We start from the raw sequence: 22,829 nt of genomic DNA, 5'->3' as shown, positions 1-22,829 counted from the left end.
ATCAATATGATGTTTCACTGTATTAATACCAATTCCAGGTATCCAATATACATTAATTAAAGTGTAAGTCTTCCCATTAATTTGTATTGTAACCATACAAAACATTCCTTTGTCATCCTGATAAGACTTAATGGTTTTAGGAATGGGCATACTTTTATTCCATAAAATAGCCACTCTCTGCTCTGAACTAACCAATACTGTATACTTATTAGTGGCTAGTTTATCAATATCTTTTTTCAAGAGATGGGTTTCTTGCAGGAAGACTAGATTGGCCTTGTGTAGATTAATGTATCTTATTAGGCTTGCCTTTTACACGGATTATTCAATCCATTAATGTTTAAAGAAATTCCTTTTAAAGATGTCATTTGGCATTTTTAAAACTCAAGAATCTTATGATCGAAATAACCAATAACAAGATAAATAATGTTACATCTCCTCTTTTAGGTGTACCTTTAAACATAGCTGTATTTATTAAATCTCTTATGGGATTTTGTATAGGATTCAATTTTGTTTGCAGTGACAATGAGTGTACAAAATATAGTGTGGATGTCAAAACTATATACATATAACAATGAACAAGTGAAAATAATGTAAGGATTAAACCTTGCATCCCGCCTGAGTTGAAAACTCCAACTTAGAGCAGTATTTACTACTCAAGTTAACCCCCTACCCTAAGCAGCAGTACCTCAGCTACCACCTTATCAATTTAATACTAGTTATATTTAACTGAGGTTAACAGTTTTCAATTCAATTATCTATCAAGACAAAACTACACATTTGGTAAAACAGCATCATATAAACTAAAATAAACTTTTTTTTAAAAAAAACTGTTCATACTATTATATAGATCTATGTAATATATAACACTTGTATTCTAATAGCATTCAAATAATCTTAATGTTAGAAATCAAGAGGAGAGAAAATTATGTTCTAACATTCATTTAAATCAAAAACTTTGGCTAATATGATTCAGACATTACATGCATTAAGATGCATCTATTTTCTGTCATGTGAATTCTATCAACAGCTTCCAAAAAATCTTGAATTGTTTGTATATGAGCATTTACTTAAACTCATTATTGTCAATAGAGTAAAATATTGTATTCATAAAATTATTATAAATCATATTGCATAGTTATGCAGATTCTCAGAAACACGTTATTACCTAAAAAAAAAAAAAGCCATCACACACATAAACACAGACACACACACATACATATACACACACACATATACACACACACACACATACCCACACACACACACACACACACACACACACACACACACATACATATACACATACACATATATACATACACACACACACACACACACACACACACACACACACACACACACATATATACACATATATCTGATCTCACCGAGCCGTGCCCCTGCAGAGCACCATCCCACTTGCCGTCCCCAGAACAAATCTGTCCGCTTCACACAAAATAATGCACAGCAAACACACACTAGCAACCAGATTTTACAATCATGCTAACCTACTGCTTTAAAATATATCACATGACATTTCTTCCAGAATAGAGTTATAAGATTATTTATGCTTGTCAATCAGATGAATTAAATGAGTTATAGTAAAGTATATGTTTGGGACACAAGTTTTAACACAGATTATTATGCTACTGTTAAGTAGATTTTCAAAACATTTAAATAAATGTTTCATTTTCTATGCCTTCTAAAATAAGATATTTACTTGCTACAAGAAACTACATCATCTAAACTCATCATAACTGACGATTTTATGAATAGAGTATTTTTCCTGAATCTGTGGTGTCAGTGTGATAACCTTGTCAATGTTTATACTAACTGCTTTCAGTTTCTCTGTGAAAATTCTGTGAGTGAAGCTTCTGAGGAAACTCATGGACACTGTGAGACAGCCCACATCCCAGATTGTCTCCCTTAACATTTTGGCGGAAACTTATTAAAACTTGTGGCAAACATTCATTTTGTCAATAGAGTAAAACATTGTATTCATAGAAATCGTTACAAATCATATTGGATAGCCATGCAGACTCTCAAAAAAAAGCCATCACACTCACACACACACACACACACACACACACACACACACACACACACACACACACACACACATATATATATATATATATATGATCTCACTGAGTTGTGTCCCTGCAGAGCACCATCCCACTTGCTGTCCCCAGAATAAATCTGTCTGCTTTATACAAAAAAATGCACAGCAAACACATATTGGTAACCAGATTTTACAATCATGCTAACCTACTGCTTTAAAATATATCACATGACATTTCTTCCAGAATAGAGTTATAAGATTATTTATATTTGTCAATCAGATGAATTAAATGAGTTATAGTAAAGTATATGTTTGGAACACAAATTTTTAACAGATTATTATGCTGCTGTTAAGTAGATTTTCAAAAACATTTAAATAAATGTTTCATTTTTTATGCCTTCTAAAATAAGACATTTACTTACTACAAGAAACTACATCATTTAAACTCATTATAACTGACATATTTTATGAACAGAGTATTTTTCCTGAATCTGTGGTGTGTCAATGTGATAACCTTGTCAATGTTTATACTAACTGCTTTCAGTTTCTCTGTGAGAATTCTGTGATTTGAAGATTCTGAGGTAACTCAAGGACATTGTGCATAAGACAGCCCACATCCCAGATTGTCTCTTAACATTTTGGCAGGAAACTAACTAGTGACAAACATTCATTTAGCAGTGTAAATGCATCTAAACATGACAGAACCTCCACAATGTATTCCACAGATCATCACAGCCTCTATGCAAGTGAAATTAAACTCAAAATTACCAACAAGCAATAAAACTCAGCATTCTTCTCCCAACTCAATTTTCATACAAATCCTATTATTCACTGTGCCCACACAGTCAAAAGCATTTCTATATATTAATAAAGAAAGAAAAAGAGAGTAGAAAATAAAAAGGAGTGAGGCAGAAATAAAAAAATGTAAGAGAAAGCTGTAAGAAGTATATACAATGGAATGTTACTTACTGTTTATATTAATAGAGTTAAAAATAAAACATATTATTTACTCATATTTAGTTCTGATTATTATTAGTTAAAGCATGACAGATTATTTACAAACAAGCATAAGCAGTATAATCAAGAAAGTATAATTAGAAATAGCATTTGAAGAACTTATAAACTTTTACAAGAAATAAATATGTTATTATTCTATTAATGATATTTTCATTACTGTTCTCTCCCTGCCTCTCCCCACCTTTTACCCACTACATAATCTAAATAGAATGTCATTGTTTAAACAAAGAAAATAATAAAAGAAGAAGGAAAAAAAGATAAAGATAAAAATGTATCAAATTACTAACCTTACTTTTTTCAGAAAGAAAAACAAATCGAGTCACAGCCTGCCATTAAATCCTCAAGCATTTTGACTGGTTATGAAACAAAACATTTCTTTGCACATAGAGAATAACTTTGATTAAATCTTTTCCAAAATATTTGTGGCTTTCTGGAAATGCAGGAACTATATTCAAAAGATTAATAATGAACTAAAATGATGAGAGAGAAAAAACATATAACAAATCATTTGTTTTTAGTCTCTTCTTCTTCTCTGAAGTCATCGAGGAAGGTTCAGTTGTCAATCACTTTACTGAAGAAGTAGCCCATTCCATTTCTTCTATTTTATCAAATCCTTTTTTCTTTGACAAACAGTAAAGCAGAGTCTAAATCATTGAAGACCTTAGGACCATCAGGAAGGAAGATTTTAAGCTTGGCAGGAAACAGAAGGTATGTTTTAAACTGTGCTTTTTAAGCTCCTTATTAGTGGCAGAAAAACTTTTCTTTTAGCAATTACCATGGAAGAATAGTCATTGTCAAAATGCACAGTTGTCTCATTAAACTTAACAGGAGCTTTAGCCCAAGCAGATTTAAGAACCATCTCTTTATCAAAAGATTATAGAAATCTAACTATAACTGATCTAGGATAGTTTTTGTTAGAGTTAGTATTTGCTATAGATCTATGTGCTCTTTCGATACCAAAAGAGAATGCTTCTAGTAAATCTAAAGTTTTAGGAAGCCATGTTGTTAAAAAAGAAGTAATATTGTTACCTTCAATATTTTCTGGCAGTCCAAAAATCCTAATGTTATTGCGCCTAGATCTATTTTCCAGGTCATCCAGCTTTGTTTGTAAATGTGTATTTTGTTTCAGCAGAAACTCAATGTTGATTTCCTTCTTGTATTTTATTTTCCATGTCATTCACAGCTTCTTCTATGCCTGTCATCTGGATCTTCTGTTGTTGCAGGTCCATATGTAACAAGTCTATTTGTTTTGTAGTTTTTCTATGAAAGTGTCTATTTTAGTATCCATTTTATCCATCTTAGCAGTAAGTTGCTGGACTATAATTATCAGAGACTGAAGTTCTTTCTTGATGCTGGAGTCTTGAGAATTTGTCTTACTGGAACTCATTTCAGACTGATAAACTGACAGGAAAATTTCCAAAGTAATTTCTGACAGGAATATTATTAAGATTTCCTTTCTTTTTTAGATATAGTTCAAGAACTATATAAAACAAACATATTTAGAAAGAAAATTACTTCAAGAATTAATTTTTTAAGTAATTAATTCCTGTCAATGTAATGAAATTGGTGGAGCTGAAGAAATCTGCTGCTATCCTGTGTTCATCCTTGGCCACGCCCCAATTATGTACCTCTTAGCACATCCTGGTGCTTCAGTGAAACAAACTGCAATTCTTCTTGAATACTTGCCTATATATTTTACCCTATAGTTACTGCTTATAGAGTCAAGCTAGGTCCCATTTGATTTCTACCATAAATCACTGTGGCACCTTTCCTGCCTACTTAGCAGTGGTTGGTATTACATACTTACTGTTGAACAAGTAATGGTACAATGTGTCTAAGCATAGCTCTCAATTCTCCAGATTTTTACAGAATGCCCAGATTCCTGCCTCATTTTTTTGGTCTGTTCCTCATAAAATTTGTGGTTTTCTGGCAAACCAGAGTTTCAGATTTCATGTCCTTCAAAAAAATACTAACACAAAATTTGTTATTCTAACAACTTTCTAAGTTTATAAGAGCAATATTTAAAATCTGTCCCATTTATGGGCCTTTGTGCCCCCATTATTTTAGACTTTGTCCAGATTTCTTGCACTAAGAGGTTCAGAGGTATGTGTCTAAGACAAAACTTTAGCACTGTTGTCAAAATAGAACTAAAATTTGTATGACTGCTCTTAACTTTGTTTTACCCTCCAAAAAATGTCAGTTTGTCAGCATCTGGTTTTGGTCCAGTAGTTTAAGAACGTTTATTGTTGCCTAGAAAAACTACATAACCAGACAATTTTCATGTATGTTACTTCAGGCAGAAACTTAGAGATCTCTTTAAATGTACAGATGCAGCTGTAACTTGTATTGTTGGTGTTTATGGTCCACATCGTGCTGAAGAAAAATAATGCATTATTTTGAAGAAAAATGTTGGGTACATATGTATTATCGCAACCACATTTTCATGGTTGCAAAATGTGCATACCTCCACAGATATGACTGCATGACCCACTGCAAACTGTCATTCTTACTCCTTGCTACTTATCCAAACATTTACACGACTTTTACGAAGAGGAGCCATTTCAGAAATCCTCTTCTCGTTTTGCGTGCACTACAGACACTCGCTTTAGGGATCATGACTGCTTTCCAACTGTCGCTTGCATTACTTTCACTTTGCACTTTGCAGTGGTCAGACAAGCAAACACAGACACAGAGAACTTGCTGTAGGTAAACTGCTGTGTTTGTAACTATTGCTTTAACCGATGTTCAACAGAAGCACTGCATTCTTACTGATTTCACATGAGGAGGGTGAATGATGTTGACAGCTGATTTTGTGCTCGGCTTTAACTGAGAAAGTTGGTAGCACTGACGTGTCTTGCTTTGTGAAGGGGGTATGTTCTGATAAAGAGACATTGTGGTACACCGATGTTTGATGTTATTCATGGTGCAATGATGTGGATTACTCATTCCGTGGTACCCAAACAAATGAATCACAGTAGTGTGACAACATGTGCTGCCACGACAAAGAAATCTGTAGCAGGCAGACTTGAAATAACAGAAACCTTGTGAGTGAAGTCCACACACAAACACGAGCAGTATGTTTTCTACATTTTATTCACTACATAAAAAATAGGGTTGTGGTACAACAGACATAACATAACATTTATACAGCATTAATGACTCAACTGCATGATCATGAAGCAAACGGTCTAGCCGTTAAAAATGTGGTTGCGATAATACGTAAGTACCAAATCAGTTGCTTTCCAACTGTATTATCTTCCAGCTGAGATGCTATGAACAAAGCTCTAAAGTTTCCATTTTACTTGTGTCAGACGAAAATAAGATGTCAAGTGCATGCAATTACCCAAACTCATTTTACTCCAGGCTGCTTCCATTTGGTGCTAGTCAGCCTCGGTAATTGACAAATACTTGTTATATTTTAATGCACTTTCCCTCTCCCAGGTATGTTTATGCATTCCTAAGAGTAGTTATTAAAGTTTAAATAGATTTTGTTACTTATTAGGATTGAAACATCCAGTGTTTTGCTTATTTCAACAGGGGCTAAAGGTGAAGGTCAGAACAAAGCCGATAACGTTAGGACAATGGCCATTAGTATGGGAATAATAATACTGGTCATCCTGTGCATTGTTGTTTTTCGATCTCACATCTTCAAAACGCCCATGAGGTAAAACTGCTAATGTTTTATCACTTAACTAGTATCTGAGCTGGTTTTATAAGCTGTTGTGCACAAATACATTGACTGTTCAGTCATTCCCTGCAAAACAAAACGTGTATATAACTGTGTAATTTTCAAATAAATAGCATTCAGACAATACCAGTTTAATATCTTGCCACTTATCAGGTTGTTTGAGAATGTTTGAGTGTCAGTGATTACCATTTAGGTGTAAAAAGTGTTCCAAAGTAGGACTCACACTTACCTTAAAAACTTATATCATTCTGTAGGGGGAAAACCCCAACACCCCCCCCTCCCCATGCAAAAGACTTCACAGTCAATGCTTTCTTCCTTAAAGAATCAGATCCAAAGTTGATACCTCTCCCAGAAAATATTTTCCCATGTACCGTAACCTCATTTGGACAGCCATTTTTGAGCAAATGTACTTTTTATACAACGGGATTCAAATCTCTGTCCTAATCTCTTGAAGACCTGCTAAAGACCAGATAGTTTGAGGTCAAAAGCAAAGCAGCTATCATATTACAGAAAGGGCATCCCTTTAGAAGATGATATAAGCTATGCCTGGCTAGGCAGCATAAATTCTCTTTCACTTTTTTTTTAATTCTTGCTATAAATAAACAAACAGCACATTGATATGTTAGCTGCATCAATAAAATTATTCATATCTATACAACATATTTATTGTAAGAGAAATCATTAAAATATTTATTGCATACAATAGAAAAATCTGGTAGAAGTAATTTTCAATCTAAATACTGAGGAGCGTGCATTGTTCATTATATATGCATATATACAAGTATTTATATATTTACTTATTTTTCTATTGGTCCCCTCTTCCCTCTGCTAACTTCAGTAAGCAGTCAGAGCAGCAGTGCTGTCATAATACAGGTAGGGTTTGTTATACCCTCCCCAATGACATTCATGCATTTCCTCAGTGCATGAGCAGGATTTCCAAGGGCAGAGCTCCTTTTTCTATTATCCTGCTCAGAATGTTCCCATGATTTCCTAGTAGTCACTGCAGATGCAGTATGGCCCTCTCCCTCGGCTACACAAGATAATGCATGATTGTTCATTCTTTTTCTTGGCTTTCCATATCATAGGCTGCTACAAAGAACAAAGATGTCTGATGGCATGGGCATATGTCCTAAACAAACACCATCAGGTCAGTTACCATCACCCATCTTTTCTTTGGGAGAGGTTGGGATTTCTGATTGAGGGTAAAATTAAGTCTGCAGCTATCATACTGATTAGCCTTATACTGATGTCTGTCTTTTGCATTTCAAATATATGTTGCATCTCTATTAAAAAAAACAGTTGCAGGTTCTCACATTTTTTGAAATCCATATGAAAATAACATCTGTCATCTTGTACTTCATTATAAGAGTACATAGTATACTATTTTTGTTTTAAAATAGTTCCAGCATTATAAAAGTCCTTTTTATATATTAGCAAAATGCAAAACATTTGTCATAAATTGTCCTTGTAAGCAAATTATATCACTGTATAAAATAAGACTTTGTGAGTGAGACAGAGATAGCAAGAGAAAGAGGTGGTGAAACAGCAAGATAGATGTTTGGAATACCCTCCATGAAGAAGCTATGGGTTTAGACACTGCAGTATTAAGATTAGATGGAATAGCCCTGACTATCTCCCAGTCTCTCCAAGTTTGGTTAGTGGATCAGGTGGCTGACAGAGCAGCAGGGAAGGATGATTGTGCCCATCCTGAGTGGGAGGGCACTTGTTGATGACTCTCCTTAAGGGGAGTGTGGCCCCAAAAAAGGAGTTTCTCTCAGATATAATTAAAGAAAATGGGGGGAGGGAAGGGAGTGAGTAGGGCATATAAAAGAACTCCCCCAAATGGAAGCACAGATGGCTAAGCCCCCAGGATTCCTTTAGGATCCATAACCGGGCCCAGCATTACCTGAGACATCTGGAGAAGTAAGAGGATGGCTGGTAGACCTGGCGTGGATGTGGATAACTGGGGGCCAGGCTGGTAGGAGGGTCTGAGGGACAACAAAAAAATAGATGAGATAAACATAAGCCATTTGTAATAAGGGATCACAAAACATATCTTTTAAACAGCTGGCAGCGTCTCCAACTGGCTAGAAATGGACAGGATGGGTGGTACAAGTAGTCATTTTCTACTACTGACATTTGTATTTCTCTGTTAAAGAAAAAAATAATGTTCTTGCTATGAAATATAGCTGACTGTACATATGTGCTTTTTAAATAATAGGATGAAAAATGTGCTTCGGATGAATGTGCCAACACCAGCCACATATTTCTACCCCCTCTATCATGTGTACAATGGAAATTTTCAGGTATGAATATAAAATGTACAGCTTTATATAAAGATATTTGAAATGTTGCTTGTTAACAAAATGTGTGGTATAAGTGCAGTGTATTTCTCTGTCTGAAAATTAAAAAGATCAAAAATCTGTTAAACCTTATCTTAATTTATGTTCTTAAAACAGGCCTGTGCTTAAAACGAAAAATGTTTTTGCTCAGATATATAAATGCACATACTAGGTTAACTCCAAAAGTTAAAAGATCATATCATGAAATAAAATAAAGAAAAAATATCCATATTACTAACTAGCTATATTACAAACTGTTAAATTAAAACTGCCAGTAACCTCAAAATGGTCAGTTTGACAAGAAAGTCATAGAATTGTTGAAAGTAAATGTCATTAATTCATGAGTCACTGTTGAGTTCACTTATTGCATCTTTTCCCATGTTGTCGGATGCGAAAACAGAATTTTACTGAGTTATTGTACAAATCGCATTCAAGAAAATATGGCAGTTGCTGTTTATTCCCACTGCTTCCATAGGCCAACTCCCCTCTTAGCCATGCATTGTATGCTTAAATTAATGGCACCCTCTTGCTTCAATGACCAGCTGTCAGCCAAAGTATAACAACCAAGCATAGCTTGCACATAGTTGATCTGCATTAACTAAATTCCATGTGGTTGCTCCCCATGGTGGAAAGAGGTGCGTCATTCCTGTCACCAAACAACTTAAAATTAAACTTACTGTTTAGAGAAGGAGGATGACAGGTAGCAACCATGGATGGGGAATGGAGCCATTAGACTATAGGGTTTAGCCATTGGCCACAAAGCACCTGCAGCAGATGAGTGTAGCCACCAGAATGGTGACACAGAAATGAGAATCCTTAAGTATTTTGCTAGACTGCAGCCAGTCTTTTTGGGAGTTCATATTACTAACCCTGTATGAAACAGGATTTATTCCTACATTTCTACACCCAGAAACACATATACATACACACATAGACACACACTAACACACACATGGCTGATATTATGTCTGCTCTTGTTTTCTTTTATCCAGTTGCAACCTACATCCATTTCTTAAAGATCCTTGAATGATACAAAGGAGCAAGAATTCTTAGAACCTCAGAAGGTCATCTGCTGAAATCAGCTGGGAGCCCCTGCCACTGCAAGTCCTCTGGTTTGAACTTGTATTCATAGAGTAGTACATTAGAACTAGGCTAACTCCTCTGGTGAGTCAATTTAAGCCTAACCAATTACCCTATGTGAGAATCAAACCCTACACCTTGTGTCTGTAAGGTAAACACCTTAACAATTATGCCAACCTCCCACCTGCCTACTATTGCTACTTTCTGAATTCATATTTACCAAGACGTACAGTATTCAGAAGAAGACTGCATTTGTAGGACAGTTCTAGTTTTATTTGTAGTAAATGAGGTAAAATATATGATTCTTTTATCACGGACACTAGGTTTCGGCCAAACATCATATCAACACCACTGTTTAAGATGTGCAATCTTTTTAGTCTGTACACAATTTTCTTAAACAAGTTCTTGTTTATGGCACATATTTTACATTACCCATTCTTCAGACAATATACAACTCCATCTGAAAAATGTGTCTAACACAGAAATAATTTAATTCATTCTCCTCTAATGCTACTGTGTATTCTCTATGAAGCACAAGAGTTTGTTAATGTGATGTATATATTTAAACATTCATCACTAAGGTATGTTGCGTGTCTTACTTATTTCTTCATAGTTTTATATTATTAGCATACTTCCTAATATGTAATGTATACCATTCTTAAAATATGCAACTGTGTTTTTTAATATAACAAGAAAATGAACTTCACTCTTTACGGCATATTTCAAAGCATACAATGTATTCTTTTTCTAATATAAGTGAAACTTTGTCCCCAAGTCTCCATTGAAAATGTGTCACAGACCAACCTGGTTAATGCAGTTAATATGATATAACATAATATAATATAATATAATATAACATATGAGACAGATAACCTAATTAATATAATATAATAAAAGCAATATAACAATTTCTGTCTCCCACATAACACCTACAGAAAGTAGAATAGAAGGATGTAAAGTGGTCAGAATACCATCTTCCTTATTGTTTGTAATCACTTCAATTAATTTGTTTTTTCAGTTTAGGTTTATCAAAGAATATTTTAGCCATCAATTTTTATTTATATGAGCAATATAACTAAATTATCCCCAAGATTCACAACCGCTGAATTCCGTGCAGGAACAGTGTAGCTGCTCCTGCTTGGAAAATGGCTACAGAGTGATTCACAAATGAGCTGTTTGGACATGCACGAGTGGCCCCCCACTGTTCCTGCATGGAAAGCCTTGCCGTATGCTAATTAGCACATTTGTTGGTGAAAACCTTGCAAATGAGCTGATATAGCGATCCAGGAAATAGGCAGGTCTCCGTGCAGGAACAGTGTTATTTGTAGAAATGTATTTGATTACTAATCAAATACATTTCTGCAAATAAGAAAACAGAAGCATGACAGCTCTCAAAAAAGCATGTATTAGAGTGGTTAGGCATGCCATTGGCATGGACAACCGTTGTATTATTAGGAAAATAAAACAGGCAGGATTCACGAAGCCTCCGTGTAAGAGTTACAAGGCTTACACGGAGGCTGCAGTTAAACGGTGTGACGTCAGCATGTCATGCATATGCATGAGGGCATGCTGAATCACACCTAAGGCTTACACAGTCCATGGAAGACAGTAGGGGGCGTGTCCATAGGCCGAGCCCTGCAAGCAGACACGCCCCCAGAAGAGTAAAAGTGCCTAAAGTAAACCCCCACGACAGAGTACATGGAAATGTGAATAAACACAACACAACACATGCCCCCACAGACTATGAACATAAAATTATATAAATGAACATGTTATTTTTTTTAAATTGTAAAGATGTTTGCCCGTGAGTGTGCTCGTGTGCGTGGGCGTGCCCATAGCTCAGCCACAGTTAGCAGTAAGTGGAAAAGCATATAAGAACTAACTATGCAAAGTAAGCCAAAAAGCAATAGCGTAGTGGTAGAGATGTTTGCTGAAGAGCAGGCAGTCATGGTTCGAGCCCCCACAACATCAATTTTTATTTTTAGTGAAATAAGCACGAATCAAGTCCCTGACATATATGTACACATATAAAATTATATTTTATGTAAAATGTAATGAAATGGGACATTTATTTTGAAAAAATGTGAGATAACAAAATAATAAAAGATGCCAGATGTGCCTATAGCTGAGCTACAGTTTAACAAGTTGAGTGCATCTGCCCGTAGGTGAGCAGTGGTTTAACAGGTGTAAAATGAGTGCCCGAAGGTGAGCAGTGGTTTAACAGGTGCAAAATGAGTGCCCGTAGGTGAGCAGTGGTTTAACACGCTGAAACTGTGTGCCCATGGCTGAGTTGGGCGTAATATGCATGCTGACAGCCAAATGGCACGTAAACCAGCATAACTCGTTTGCGCGGAGCTGTGCACCGTGCCAACAAGCTAACCAACGGGCAACTTTGAGCAAGCTGTAACAAAACTGCCTTTACACAGACACACCCCCTAGCCTGTCTAGACAGTCATAAAATATAAAAAGCAGTGGCCAGGTTCAAACCCAGGATACCATGCACCATAGTCAAGGTACTGAACCACTAAGCCATGACAACTGTACTTAAAAATGCAGTAATAGCAAATACATAGGAATGAATAGAAAGAGGAGCATGACAAAGCAGGTTTTGTCAAGCTGATACAATTCCAAAATGGCCAATCACAGATAAGTGCGGGAAAAACGGCATATATAAGCCCCATAGGCGGGAATACACAGCATAACCGATTGTAGAACTAACTTGCAGCCAGAATGTCAGGAGTAGGTGAGGGTAGTTGCTTCCGAGCACAGAGGTGGGGCATTGAGGAGTCCAGATATATGGTCTGGCTCCTTGTCCACAATCATGAGGCCCAACTCATGCAGGGCCAGGTCCTGTGGGGAGCATATAGGGCTGAGGCGTGGGACCGGTTGGCTCATGATCTCACCAGTGCCACAGGGATTCCAAGGACTGGTGAGCAGGTCCGTCACCACCATGCGGACCTGAAGAGACATAAGCAGGACCAACTGAACCTTTGGATCCAGGAGGCCCGGCAAATGCCCAAAGCCCCACTACTGAGTAAGTTACATCTAATTATGTATGTAAGAAATTAACCTAGCTGATATTATGGAGATGTGTATTCCAATATTACTTTATTTATATTACAGCTGCAGGTGTCCGTTCTGCGAACCGCAGAGCCTATGGCGATAGGCTGGTGCGGTTGCACCACCAGGCAGGTCAGTAATCCCCTCCCCTGTAACTGTAAATAAATATAAAAGTATAACAGTTAGCAAAAGAGTGCAGTGTAGTCACTAAGTAATAAAATGTGCAAGTAACAGTGTAAGAGTGTTTGCAAGTATTGCTTGATTACAAAAGTGTGTTGCAGTCTGTAATCCAAACAGAAAAATGAAAATGTCTGAAATAAAGTCTGAAATAAAGATGCCCCACCTGTAATATAATAGTACACAACCTGCAGCAGGCTGAAAAGTACAGCTGCAGAAGATGAGCAAATCACGTGTGAAATATATCCCTGTTGAAATACTGAAACATGACAGAAGTGAGACTGTTGGAAAGGATTGTAATAACTACAGGTAAAACATGTCAATAAAGCCTAGAAGTAAGTACCATCCTGAATTGTAAGAATAAAAAAAGTGAGAGAGTGTGAGAAAGAGTTATGAATCCACCAATAAAGTAGTAATAACTCCTGAATAAAGTATACTGCAGTTAGTACAGAATGAAATGAATGTGACAAGCAGAACCAAACTGCGAAATGTGTTCAAAATGTTCCTGCAGCTGGAATGTGTATCCCAAAATCTGGATATGTTGCTCTCAGTCTGCAATATACAGATAGTATGATTGTCTGAAATACCAAACATCCACAGTTGTCTATAGCTATATAAAGGAAATGTAGCAGGATGATGTAGCCAGATATGAACGTGTATGAATAAAAATGAAAATGTATATTGATGTAGCAGTAACATTCCTATCACCAACTTGAAGTAGTTATCACATAGGAAACTGTAGGTAGAACTGTAGTGTGTATATATCTGCAGCTATTAGAAATGTACAGCATATGTATTGGTATTTGAAGGTGTTAATTATATTTTCTTCACCCTACCCTATAACCACATATAATCCATTCCACGTGAAATTGGTATGTGCAATCACAATTAACACCCCTGGACATTTGTCCTGTTGGGTCATACATATTTGCATGTACGTTGATGCATCTGCCCTGTTCATACATCCAAACCTGATGGCCTGTTGCCATCAATCAACCCTGCATGTTGTTGGACTGTGTATTGCTGTTCAAATTATGCATGTGTTATGCTCGCTGTTCAATGGTGTGAATATCTGGGTGTTTGGTTAATGGGAATACTAATGCATGCTGTTACAACTAATTGCGAATGGTATTGTATGTTACTAACCCAAACTGTCATGACATAATGCAAAACATAGGACGACAGGGAAGGCGGGATCCAGAGGACCCACCTCTCCCATCAACTGGTGAGTGCACCTGGCAGTAGTGCCCAGTCCGTACCCTCCTCCGGTGGCCCCGTGCCACCTGCGGGTGGAAGCGCTGCAGGGGATGGGGCTCGTCCCCCCTCTGCAAGTGTGGCCGGAGGAGAACCACCACTCACCCTCCGTAGCGTCCGGACTGTGGTGCGTAGGGAGATCCAGGAATCTGTTCTTGGGCCCCTACGCCAGCTTGAGGCACAGGTGGCACAACTAATGGGCATGCCTGTTGCCCAGCCTACACAGCCCCCAGCACAGCCCTGTCCTGGGCAGTGAAGGTACAGTGGTAACTGCCCATGGGTGGAGATATCAGTTCCACTGTTGCCATCTGTGGACTCATGGGCTCTGGATATCCAAACATCCGTCCCCGTCAATTGTGCAACCCCCCCACACGTGTCATACACCGCCCCTGTATGCGTCTTGTTTGTCTTGTCTGTTGACCTACCCAACCTACCTCCCCAGCTATACCGACTTCCTTTACCTGACATACCACTCTCACCTAAAAAAAAAAAAAAAAAAAAAAAAAGGGCACTCTGTACCCACAAAAAAATTACGCCCCATACATAGCTGCCCATTTCACACACATGTCTGCTGGACATGGAAACAACAAGTATTATTGTTGTCCTTACACCTCTCTCAGGGGTGGAAGGTTTCAAATGTCACACCAAATTACAAACATATGCACAGCTGTTGCTGATGAAGAAATAGGCAGCTATGGGCCTTACCTACATCCCTCATGCAAAAATGCAAAACCCAAGCTTGTTTCCCTACTGTCTTACCCTCTTTGTGACCCCTTTTTCACCACTTTCCTGTCTCCCCATTTTCATTTCTTTCAAAGAAAATAGCGCGGGTGTGCGCACGAGTAAGCACTGTTAAGCGGTTGTAAGCGGGTGTGCGCAGAGCTGAACGCCAGTGCGCATGCGGGAGCTCCGCGTAAACCAGCACTAACCCGGTTACAATTGCTTAAAAGTGCCTTAGTCACTCTGAATGACAGGTCCTGTAGTCTGTTCAAAAGCAAAATAAAATCCCACTGTCAGTCCCGAACCCAGGACCTTGAAAACAGTAGTCTGCATGACTTACCACTAAGCCATGACTGTTATATAAGAACATTGTGCTACAATAAATATATCATGTAATAGTAGGAATGAATGTAAAGGGAATATAGGATGTGTAGTACACAAAGCATGTCATGTATATTTACTGTCAAATCTAGTGGATTTCTATAATAGTAGTGTGTGAACAGAAACAGCCATGCTAGTTGGTAGCTAGTAGGTAATAATGTCAGTTATTATATATATATAAATATATGTATATATATATATATATATATATATATATATATATATATATAGTTGTAGGTGTCAGTGTACATACACACTTAGTACAGGAAACAGGAGAGATGAATGGAGAAATGTTAATCTACAACACAGCCTGAATTATGAGAGAGATACTAACCTTTACACTCACAGAACAGTGTCCACAGCATATCAGCATGGTCTCTGCCCTTACAATCTGAAAGGGCAACGCCTATCTCACATACCCTTTTATAGCACTGTCCTGAAATCACAGTGAGAACTGCAATCAGTACACAACTGGCTGCATGCAATTAGCAAATGCTGGCTAACAATTGGTGCAGAGGCCATCACATGGACATATGCAGATACCTACAAAAGCATCCTGTACTCCCAGTCCACGCATGCAATACTTTCATTGCACTGTCTGGAGGCAGAGAGAGAGAGAGAGAGAGAAAGAAAGAAAAAAAAGAAAATAAAAACACAAACAAAAACTACACTTAAGAAAAACTAAGTTGAAGCTGTCATCAGTGACAGTATCAAGCTGGGCTAGCAGCAGCAGGAACCTATACAAATGGTAACGCAATCAGCTGTGACAAACACAGGTAATGTAAAGTAACAATTTAATAGTCTACATACTGTGAACCCTCCATATGTGTTATTGGTCTGTATCTATATGTATGTCTATGTGATAAGTTGTGTGTACGATTTACCCAAAGGGGATGACAATACATTTCATGCCATTCAGTGTTAGGCCATGATTCTGGCACCAGTTGTCCATTTCAGTGAGGCCTGTCTGTAGGATGTGTGTGTCAGCTGGTGTATCGACTATGGCGCCTAGTTTGCAGTCATCTGGGAACTTTGTCATCCACAACCCGCCCATGTTTGCTTTCACATCTGAGAAGTAAATGCCAAGCAAGAGGGGTCCTAGGACAGAGCCCTGTGGGATACCACTTGTGACTGGCTTTGAGTCTGACATGGCTCCCGCAATTTTGACTTTATGGATTCTGTTGTTCAACCAGTTTGCAACCCATCATGTGACATATGTATTAACATTTAAGCTGATGAGCTTGTCTATGATGCCTGAGTGGGGTATTGTGTTGAAGGCCTTAGGCAAGTCCAGGTAGGCTGTATGGACTGCTTTGCCCTCATCAATGGCTGTAGTGACTGTTTTGAAAAAGTCAACCAGGTTCAAAAGGCAGGATCAGCCCTTCACAATGCCAAACTGGGTGGGATCAAGTGTCTGTAGGTCCCCAATATCGCTGTATATGAGTTCCATAATGAATCTTTCCATAGCTTTGCAGACCAGGCTGGTTAAGCTTATGGGGCGGTAGTTCCCAGGGTCTGTAGAGGTGCCTCCTTTGTGGAGTGGGACCACTGTTGCTGTACGCCAGTGTTCAGGTACATATCCCGTAGTAAGGCTAAGGTTAAATATCAGTTTTATATGCGGTTGTAGCTCCTTCTGGAGTTCACGTAGCACACATCCAGGGATACCATCAGGTCCCATTGATGCTGTGTGTTCTGCTTTGCTGAGGGCGGCCCTCACCTGGACATCTGAGATGACAGGGAGGTTACATTCAGCTGTGATAAGTATTTCTTCTTTTGGGGAGAGGAGGGGATATTTGCACTGAACCTGTCTGCCAGAATGTTGCCAATATCTGTGGGTTCAGTGAATTTTATGTAGTTGTGTACTAACTCTGAGCATATCTGAGGCTTTTGATCCATGTTTCTAACAAAACTGAAGAAGGCCTTGTGGTTATCTTTAGTGTTCTTGGCCATTTCTCTCTCAGAGTTGGCCTTGGATGTTGTTATGAGAGAACTTAGCTTTTTATTAGTGCTGACCACAGATGCCCTCCCTTTATGTGATTCTGCTCTGTCCTGCAGTAGCCTCCTTCTATCATTATACAAATTGTCTTTGGCTGGGGTCCACCAGACAGGATGCTTAACCTTTGTGCATAGGGTCTGGGTTAGAATTGTGTGTGCATGTTCCATGCATTCTTGGGGATGTCCGTGGGAAGCATTTGCAAAGGGGTCAGCATTGTGGGTTGTGGCTTCCACTGGCCCAGTGGGCTGCATGGATACCATCTCAGTCCTAACAAGTGAAAATCTGTCTACTCACATATATTTCAAAGTAGTCTACTGTGCTGGTGGTGGTGGTGGGATATGTATATCCAGGCCGATTAGTTTGTGTCCAGATCACACTAGTGGATGACGTTCCACATACAGTACCTTGTTATGAACCCCCATAGTGAGGTGGTGCATTGGACCTGTCTCAGTGTGCTGACTGATGGGGCTTGGTACTATGTTGTATGGAATGTGGCAGGTATTGTTGCACAGGTGTCAGCTGAGCACTGATATCTGGCCATGTACATGTGTATCCACCAAGAGACATACACGTGCTACATATGGGAGTAGTAGTATATCACTACAGTTGAGTATCATGTATAGTATGTGTGCCATATTTTGCTGACATAGTTTGCTGATATCCTGTTTGTGTTCTCTTTCAGGGACATGGCACGTCAGCGAAATCCTGCCTACTCTGCTGCAGAAGATGAAGAGATACACCACAGCCTGGCACGGGATTATGACATACTGTTTTCCCGCACCAGCCAGAATCAGCAGGAGAGGGCTGCACTGTGGCAAGACCTTGTCCGTAGGGTAAATGACATTGGCATGCATAATAGGACATATGAGCAGGTACGACATCACTGCAGTGATTTAATCAGAAATGTCCGTCAGCGTGCGTCGGATATCCACAGGCAACAGGTCGCCACAGGAGGTGGAGTGGCCACACACACCCCCCTCACCAGACTGGAGGGGCTACTCCTAAGTGTTGTGGCTCCAGCCCAGGAACATCAACAGCAACACACCTGCATTATGATGGAGGCTGGAGCCACACAGCAACACGACATGGAGCGTGCAGGTAATATGCCATATGTACACTTGACTGTTCTGTACACTGTCAGTTTATGCATGTGTAAGGTGTGTCCTTGGTATGTAGCTGTCAACATAGTATGTAATTGTGCAGGTGTGATATTGCCAATATCAGCAGCTGACATGTGAAAGGCAACTGTTGTACTACTGAACTGTAACATACGCAGTATCAATGGCACAGTTGTGCCCACTGACATTAATCCCCTCATTTCTGCAGGTCCCTCCAGTGTTACAGCAAGGCAGCCCATCCATGCTGGTGAGTGTGTATTAACAATACCTATAATAGTCCTGATAGTGCTAGTAATAATAGTGTAACTCAGTAGTGCTCTGTGTGTATACTGCGAGGTGTGCATGTGTGCATGTGTGCGTGTGTCCACGTGTGCATGTGTGCATGTGTGCATGTGTCCACGTGTGTATGTGTGCATGTGTGCATGTGTGCATGTGTCCACGTGTGCATGTGTGCATGTGTGCATGTGTGCACATGTGCACTTGTGCATGTGTGCATGTGTGCATGTGTGCCTGTGTCCACATGTGCATGTGTGCATGTGTCCACGTGTGCATGTGTGCATGTGTCCACGTGTGCATGTGTGCATGTGTGCATCACTGGTAACATTGTGTAGACATTGTAAACTCTGTTTCCTGTCTTCCTCCCACAGGTTCTGGTGCTGCTCTGGTGTCCTGCAGCAGAGAACCTGAATCTGGTGCCACAGGTACTGATAATGATGATATCTGTGTAATGGCACAGGAAGGTGTGTCAAGGTCCGTCATTGGTCAGCCAATTGACAGTACACAGCTGTCAACCCATCATTGCACACAGTCATCCTGCCAGTACATCCTATGTCACCAATGTCCCTAGGTGATGGACAGGATACAGTGGGCATTGACCAGGGTAATGTGGTATCTGTGGCACATGCTTCCCCACACAGCAGCCATGGGCAGGGTCCTGAGATGGTACCACACAGACAGTTGCCCATGGGTTCTCGTGGGAGCATCCGTGGGCGTACTGCCTCTGGCAGACATGCCCAAAGAGGTCTGTCAACCTCAGCTATGTTTCAGGCTGTCATGCAGGCACAGTCACGTATGGAAAGGTACACCAGACAGGGTCTGAGGGAGCTGAGGGCATGTCGCACATCCATGACTGACAGTATGCGTGACATTGCGGATGCTATCCATAATTTCACCGATGTCATAGACAGACGTTGTGGGGACATATTACAGTAGTTCCACAACTACATGTCCATGAGCCAGGGCAATGGTGAACGGTTGCGGCATCGACGTGGCCGTATGCCAGCAACAGCAGCAGCTGGCAGTCGGCACAGATGACAACAGGCCCGCGGACGCCCCATAGTGCCAGCAGCAGCCCCAGCAATGCTGGATCTGTGCTGTCATCAGACCTCCCCAGGAGACCACGTGCACGTGGCTCTGGACAGTCCCAACAGGGACCTGTGTCCAGTCAACGAACACCCGCTTCTGATGACAGTACCCAGTCTGGCTTAGTACGGGATACGGTCCATAGCACCCCTGCCAAGCACAGGTACCGTGTCCGTGGCCACAGACACTGATCTGTATGACCTGCCAGGTGCAGTCTGTGGCTGTCCACAAACTCCAGTATATGGCAGCCATGAGGTGGAACTGTGTGCATGCATACACACATGCGAAATGTTAACACCTAGAGCTACCACATACACGCACACACTGCATCAGCAGTGCCCCACCCTGTACTGCTGTCCCTCACCAACACACATACACATACATGTCAATTGGTGGTATCAGTGGCAGACTCAGGCATACCTAGTTCACACCCTGTGCATATGATGAAACTGTGCCACCTCCTGCAATCTCCAACATCAGTGCAGGAACAGGTTAACATGTTGCTGATGTACAGGGTGACTACATAGAAGTGTATTACTAGTATCATGTTGGTAACAGTACAGTGCGCTTATATGATTGTGTGTATATCCCAGCATGCCTGATGCAGTAACTGTATGACTGTCCTGAATTGTTATCTACACCCATAGTAAGTACCATAGTGTAACATCTGCACATTATTGCATACCAGTAGTAAGGATGTCAACAGATAGCCACATACATAGGTAGCACAGGGGAAAAGGTAATGCAAGTAGTGATACGCAATGATGGACATGTACACTAATGGTGGCATGTTGCCCACAATGACTATGCAATGTGGATGTTTGCGCATGTTGATATGTGTGCAGTACCAATTCAATTTAAATTAAATTACATTTTAAATAATATCAGTTTTACCATGGACATCTGAGCTGTGCATTCCTGGGCACATGTTTATAGTGCCTGCATATTTGCACTGTTACCTACTGGAAGTGGTACCCCTTCTTTGTTGTACAATGGACTGCTTCCAGCCCTGCTTACTGTATCTTTGTTTGCATGCATGTTTGCTTGAGGTTCCCTGGAACACTGATTCCACCTGCAATGCAGATTAACAGAGCTTCTGTGGATTCCTAGTGACATCTGCATAGCGTACTATACGTATGTCAATGTCTCACTTGACAGAACGTCACTGTCGGTCCTGTTCGCATGTACGTTGCCTGTGACACATTGCATATGACTTACCTGGCATTTGCCCATGTGTGCAGTCATAAATGCCAGCGCTATGAAATCAGAAGCAGTACACCCACACATACCCACCTTCAGTATGTTGTTCCCCATTGGCCCTATGTGTTGGTAATCACCATGGCAATCACACTACTATGGTAGCATGTGCAAAGGTAACTTGTGAATCACCTCTATGGTCCAGTTGTGGTATATGTGAGTCATGTGGCAATGTCACAGCTGCCACATGTATGCAGTCAACCCTCTCCCTGGCCAGGAACGCATACAACACATGTGTGAGATGCAACCACATAGCCAATCTGGGGACTGAGCACTCTGAACCCAGTACTGCCATACCCTGTCAGGTGGCATGACATACTACAGTGACTACAATACCAGTCTGACATAGACCTGCACTGACAGCAATCCAAACACATGAACACACTTGGGCATACTTGGAGCCTCAGAATAGCATCCTGCCTGAGCATCACACACCTCCGCAGCTGGCACACAGGCATACGTTAAGTCGGAACAGAGCACATGCCACACTTGGCACACACATCCTGTGTGCCAAACACTCACAGCCTGTAGGGCTACACAACACACCTGCTACAGATGTGTCAAGTACCTCTCTTGGCTGGTGCAGTCGGGTCCCGCTCAACAGGCTGTACATGGTGAAGGTCACAGTGATATGCCCGTGGGGCACTATGGTCCACCACATAACACATGCATACAGGTCAGTCAGAGGCATGGACACATATGACTCAGTCATTGTCCATGCCACTATGGATGACCTGAGACGTACCTCCCTGGACTACATGATAGGGAACATAGAAGGGCTCTCTCAGCATGTGGCACGGGCTGGTATGAGCCTGACCTTGGTTGCCATCATACCCTCACCAGGTATGCTACCACAATATGTAGGAAGGGTGTTTTATGTCTACATTTTGCTCAATCTCCAATGTCATTCATAGGGTATCCAATGGCTGTCAGCATATGCTTACATGCTAGGGAAGCCACAATAATTTGCGAGGGGCAGCTTGCATGTGTCACCCATGGGCCATTGTATATTGGCGAAGCCTCTTGATACACACATAGTGCCTTTTGCTGCAGGGCTCAGATTACATAGCCACCTCCGCGGGTATCACAAGGGATAGGACACTAACAGTAATGCTACACAACACCAGCAGTGTACACCACAAGATGTATGCACTGGACACTGTCCTCAGCACGGTAAACTGCAATATCTGTGCAGTAACAGATTCCTGATTCACGGCTCACAGGTGCAACCCATCACTGCCAGGTTATACCTCATACCATGCCTGTCGTCCCCTACACATGTACCACACATGAACAGGGGGGAGGTATCTCAAGG

General features: G+C 40.2%; 1 protein-coding gene across 1 annotated transcript in view; it reads left to right on the top strand.

The window, feature by feature from the left end:
- Window positions 1-22,829, top strand: part of LOC122817333 (interleukin-9 receptor-like) — a 422,708-nt gene that overhangs the window by 344,440 nt on the left and 55,439 nt on the right. The window contains exons 8-9 of the mRNA XM_044090548.1: window positions 6,617-6,743; window positions 8,989-9,073. Coding sequence (XP_043946483.1) covers window positions 6,617-6,743; window positions 8,989-9,073 — 212 coding nt within the window. The remainder of the gene's footprint in view (window positions 1-6,616; window positions 6,744-8,988; window positions 9,074-22,829) is intronic.

This window comes from Protopterus annectens, chromosome 12.part0 (genome assembly GCF_019279795.1).
Source record: "Protopterus annectens isolate FY-2018-M chromosome 12.part0, PAN1.0, whole genome shotgun sequence".
Lineage (NCBI taxonomy): Eukaryota > Metazoa > Chordata > Ceratodontiformes > Protopteridae > Protopterus > Protopterus annectens.
The sequence above is the reverse complement of the archived record's forward strand: the minus strand, read 5'-3'. Positions and strand labels throughout refer to the sequence as shown.